This window comes from Coptis chinensis, chromosome 4 (assembly GCF_015680905.1).
Source record: "Coptis chinensis isolate HL-2020 chromosome 4, ASM1568090v1, whole genome shotgun sequence".
Lineage (NCBI taxonomy): Eukaryota > Viridiplantae > Streptophyta > Magnoliopsida > Ranunculales > Ranunculaceae > Coptis > Coptis chinensis.
This window is the reverse complement of record NC_141459.1, coordinates 23,098,512-23,103,576: the sequence shown is the minus strand read 5'-3', so window position 1 is coordinate 23,103,576 and position 5,065 is coordinate 23,098,512. Positions and strand designations below refer to the sequence as shown.

Here is a 5,065-nt window from a genome sequence, read left to right as displayed (position 1 = left end):
TCATGATATGCACATTCTTGATTGTGATTATCAGACTTGATCCATGAAAATCGGAAGGGATGCCATTGTTCTTACCCAGACTGCCAAATTGAGATTTATAGGTTTCCTGTCACAATCATTAAATGAAGGCAAAGATGTAAGTTATCGCCAGTTTCTTATGTTTGTTTTCCTTGTTTTGATTTATTTGATATGACTGCAGATTCTGGAAATTCTAATTGTAAGCTATGCTAGGCATGGCCTTACGATGGAATTTGACTTAAGCGTTCATACACCAGCCTCAGCTAAATATAATCTGAGAATTATAAAGGAATTTTCACTTTTTGATGAGTAATTCATTGCGACACTATTACTCTTAGAGGGGTTGGGACACAAATATACATATGGAATTTGGATGAATGGGGGTCGGATTACTGTTTGGACTGGCAGTATGGAAAGGATACTTTGCCTGAAGCTGACATTTTTATTCGGTCTAGAAGGATCGGGATATCGTCCGGTCGGATCAGCCGGAAGGTTGGTAATTATCACATTCTATTTGAAGTCCGAAACATTTACGTAGGAAGAAGGTTTTGTAGTTTTCTTTAAGTTGCAAATCAACTTATTATACATGAGATAGTTTATTATCTTACTCTACTGGTTTTAGTTTATATGGGTTGATTTTTTTTTTAGTTATTACTTTTGCAATTAGTATTTGTTATTTCAGTTTTTCCTTTTTTTGTTATAGGTCCCTTTGAACTATTCCCTCCGATCCTACTTAGAAGTTATCTTTTTGGATCCTCTATTGAAGATCAAGGTTCAAGGGTCTACTAAGGTAATCAACTTAATTTATTATGTATAAGTCAGTAATAGAAATAGAAAATACATAATGTTTAAAATTGATTAAAAAAATAATCATGAGAATATATGTCTTCCAATGCCTTCAGCTTTAACATTATTATCTCCTGTGTGCACAATAGAAAGAATGTATTAGAATTTAGTTAGATATAAAAATAAAACAAAAATATGTATGCGAGTGCAATTGGTTGTAATACATTTGTGTTTGATAATCTTACCATCTGATTGAGCTGTGTTGCTTGTTGTTCTTCAATTTGCATTTGTAGCCACTGTGAAATTTATTCTGAAAAGTTTGATAATAACATTTGGTCAGTGGTATTAAATATATATTCATAGATTAAGAGATGATGTGTTCGGATCATGTCTAGTTGACATACCTGTTGGTAGATTGTTGAAAACCTCATGGTAAACAATGTTCTTTGTATGACCGTATGGTTTATTTTCTTTGTTGTCTATCAATATCTTTAATCCTTCTCATGACGTGGTACGGGAAACAGCAACATACAGTTGTCCATGGCTGAAAACGGGTGTAGGAAGGTAGATTCCAACATGTTTTAGAGTTTGACCCTGGCTCTTGTTGATTGACATCGCAAAGCAAATTTTTATAGGAAATTGTCGTCGTCTTAGAATGAAAGGCCATTTTGATTCGTTTGAAGACATGACGATGCGATGGATGGGAACTCTTTTTCCGATATTCCTTCCTGTTATAATTTGTGCCTCGATAACCCTTTCTCCTAGTTTTGTGATGATCAGCCTTGTGCCATTGCACATGCCCATACTTCGGGTTTGTGTTTACGAGGAGCATAATGGAGTGCATGCGCTTCAACTCAAGTTCATGATTTGGAATCCCGCAACTCTATCGTATTTAGGAACTCGGTTGGGATACAAAATATCTTAATTTTGAATATTTCCACACATTGGGCTTATTGAGTCAAGACAGGGTATTTTTAGAGTCTCCTTCCAATGTCGAAAAGGGCGAATGAGTTAACCGTCGACACAATCATTTCTTGGTGTCAAAATGCATCTGTCTCTTAAGTATTCCAGCTTTGTATAGTTGTTCTCAATGTCAGGGTAGATGCTAGACACAATTTCTTTAATGCCGTTCTCTCCAGGCGGAATGAGAAGATCGTCTGGGATTTTTATCCAAGTTGGCTCTTTGTTACTATTAAGAGCAATTGTAGGCAACTTTCCTTCACCTAAATTGAGGACCCACTTGCTGAATTTGGATATGGACTCAACCATTTCTGTATCAAGGTTTTCGTCTCTAAGTCGCATATTTTTTGTCAGTAGATAAACCTTGCATTGGTCCCACAAATGAGATCTTGTTAGTGAAGCGCAGACCACTTGTTCTCTTTTTCCTTTTGCAATAACGGGTAGAGTTTGTCTAAAATCTCCTCCCAAGAGTACTGTTTTTCCTCCAAAGACTTTTAGATTGGATTGTGGATCTTTAAATCGCATCAGATCTCTCAAGGTTTTGTCCACTGCTTCAAAAGCATCTTTATGATTCATTGGTGCCTCATCCCACAATAATAAGATCCGCCAAGATATGAGTTCAAATGAAATGGCTGCCTTGGCCAATGTTGCAACATGAGTATTCATCAATGTCTATAGGAATTTTCAATCGGAATGTGCGGTTAGATCCTCCGGGCATTAATAGAGATGCTATACCTGAAGAAGCTACTGCCAACACAATTTTCCCCTGTGATCTCAATCTCGCTAGGATCGTGTTCCAAAGGAATGTTTTACCAGTTCCTCCGCTGCCATACACAAAAAATAGGCCTCCTGTTTTTTCCTCCACCGCATTGATAACTGCGTCAAAAACTCTCATTTGATCACTGTTTAGCTGTTTGTAATGCTCGGAGAACTCTTTGTCGAGGGCTACCCTATCGTAGCACAACTCTTCTTGAAGCAATCTGTTACCTTTACCAACATCAGACTCTTTCGACATGTCGGGAATTAGTTTTTCTGAAAAGTCTTTGAGTTTTTTATTGTACTTGTTTAATAATCTCTCAATCTTGCAAAGTGCACGATTTTGAATTTCCTCATCAGTGAGTGTCAGTTCATCGTTTTTGAGTCTGTTTCTTTCGTCGAAGAGAATATCCTCATAAAGTAATTTCCAATTTCTGTTCCATAGTTCCAAAGGATCGGTTATCTCGCAGTACATCAAAAGAGTGACGAACATTTGCCTCAATGTTTTTGGTAATGCTGAAATTGCTGCTTCTTTGATTGCTTCATGCCATTCACCATCGTCTTCCAACAGTCCTAGTGCAAGGCACGCTGACTTGTAGGTCGGATGGACTTTTCCATTTACTGTTCTTATCTCTTTAAAGTTCTTTGGACCCTTCACCGTGTTAAGAAGTAGACGAAGATAAAACCGTTCACCTGTTGTCGGTGGGGTATAGTATATCCTGCCTATAGTTCTTCCTGATTTCCTTATTGTCCATTTCTTGTCATTGTTTGCATCCCAGACCCATTTTGTAGGAAATTCAGCATATGTCAATTGCCTTGTATCTTCGTTCTCCGCATTCGTCTTCATCCACTCAGTGAATTGAGTGTCGTGCACTCCACTCCTATTTGCCACATCGGGTATATAATCACTGTCCTGGTATATGATAGGCTGTTGGTTTTCCAAGTGGAATGAAAGACGTTCGACTGCCGGGTTTCGATATTGAATGTGAAAACCGAGAATTCTCCAAGCTGCCTCATGTGCTGATAGATAACGACAGTCTTGATATTGTTTGATCTCGTCAACTTCACGTATGACCTGTTCTCCATTTGATTCGCCATCTTGGATGTTCTCCTCAATAACAAATGTTGCTCTGTCACCACCTTTGTGCACATATTTGAACAAATACTTAACAGACCTTCCTTGGTTGCAAAATTCGACATTTATGTGTGCTTGGTATTTGACAATCAAATCTCTGTTGTACGGAACAACCCAACTGTTATCAACTTTTTTCCCTTTCTTTGTAATAGCGAATTTGGAATCATTTCTTCTCATGTAAGCAGCAAATCCTTTTTCATCTATGGTTGTTTCGTTGCAAAATCTCTTTGGGAATTTTCTAGTGCATTTATTTTCATCCATGCAAGGAGATTTTTCATTTTCTGTGCCACACGGACCGTGTATCATGTATTGGACTACGGCTTGAAATCCCAATGGATCATCGACTTCATCGGGCAGCTCGGCAGAAATGATTTTTTGGATGTCTGATGGAGTTTTTAGTTTGTCGTGGAGGAACAACAATATATGAGCATGTGGTAGTCCCCTTTTTTGAAATTCAATTGTGTAAACAGCTGCAAAGAGGAAATCAGTTAGATTAAATACACAAAAAGATAATAAGGACAGAGAAACAAAAGTCTCTATTGACTTAGAGGCTAAAGTTCGAAATTCAAAGTCCAAATGAAAATAAATAATTAGCCACTTTGGCTGATGTTAATATTAATTAATATATAGTTAATTAGGAAGTTCAACTAAAATTGAATAAATTAGATTCGTCAGTGAGACAGAAGGAGAGACATCTAGAAAATACCTGCCATAACCTTTCCGAAGTGTTGACCTCGACATAAATCGTCCATGAGTTGATCTAGCTTGATCTTAAATGCCCGAGCTACAATTAATGGGTCATCTTGTGGTTTTAGCCCCACTAAGGTGGTGAATTCTTCTATCTCTGGCCATTTAGAATTACAGGTAAATGTGATGAAAAGATCTGGTGATCCTGCATATCTACAAATAGCAATTGCGTCTTGATAGCTTTGAACCATATATCTTGGACCTCCTGTAAATGAAGAAGGTAGAACTAATCTTTTTCCAACTGAAGCTGGTGTTGTGTCCCCGACAACAACTGCATCTTGGAGACCTTGGTACAATTCTGATCTGATCTTTTTCTGGTTATCACGTATCCAACGTAGACGGAGCTCCACCACGCTTGTTTCTGCATCAACTATTAACTGGCTCAAAAGACGTCCACCTCTCATCGATTAATCCCTTCATTTTTTCTATGTTGAAGCCTGTAAGCATAGAATTCTCTAATGCTTACTGTATTGCGTTTTGTCAGCTTACTTCCACGTACATTATTTTTTAAAATCTGCAAATGGAAACCATCTTCTCCAAATGGAAAAAGAATAGGATATTGCATAGCCATAAAGCTTGGTTGTAACTCATTCATCCTTTTTAAGCCTTCTGATCTTTTCTCGACAATTACGTCTCTACCATTATTATTTTTATGTCCGTCTC

The 5,065-nt window shown here is 37.6% G+C and overlaps 2 protein-coding genes across 2 annotated transcripts; both read right to left on the bottom strand.

Annotated features, from left to right (window-relative positions):
* Positions 1-1,815: 1,815 nt before the first annotated feature.
* Positions 1,816-2,340, bottom strand: LOC147502708 (uncharacterized). The gene has a single exon (XM_086604593.1). It carries the CDS (start codon positions 2,338-2,340, stop codon positions 1,816-1,818), a length of 525 nt encoding a protein of 174 aa, XP_086460719.1.
* Positions 2,341-2,383: 43 nt separating this feature from the next.
* LOC147502707 (uncharacterized) lies at positions 2,384-4,806 on the bottom strand. Its single transcript, XM_086604592.1, has 2 exons — positions 4,362-4,806; positions 2,384-4,125 (listed from the first exon to the last, which is right to left on the bottom strand). Exons 1-2 carry the CDS (start codon positions 4,804-4,806, stop codon positions 2,384-2,386), a joined length of 2,187 nt encoding a protein of 728 aa, XP_086460718.1.
* Between the last annotated feature and the right edge of the window lie 259 nt (positions 4,807-5,065).

What these genes read in the sequence shown, in the direction of transcription:
- LOC147502708 (XM_086604593.1), bottom strand. Translation starts at nt 2,340, where the DNA reads ATGAATCATAAAGATGCTTTTGAAGCAGTGGACAAAACCTTGAGAGAT.
- LOC147502707 (XM_086604592.1), bottom strand. Translation starts at nt 4,806, where the DNA reads ATGAGAGGTGGACGTCTTTTGAGCCAGTTAATAGTTGATGCAGAAACA. An exon ending in CTTCGGAAAGGTTATGGCAG is followed by an intron (nt 4,126 to 4,361) that starts GTATTTTCTAGA and finishes TCCTCTTTGCAG; the next exon opens with CTGTTTACACAATTGAATTT.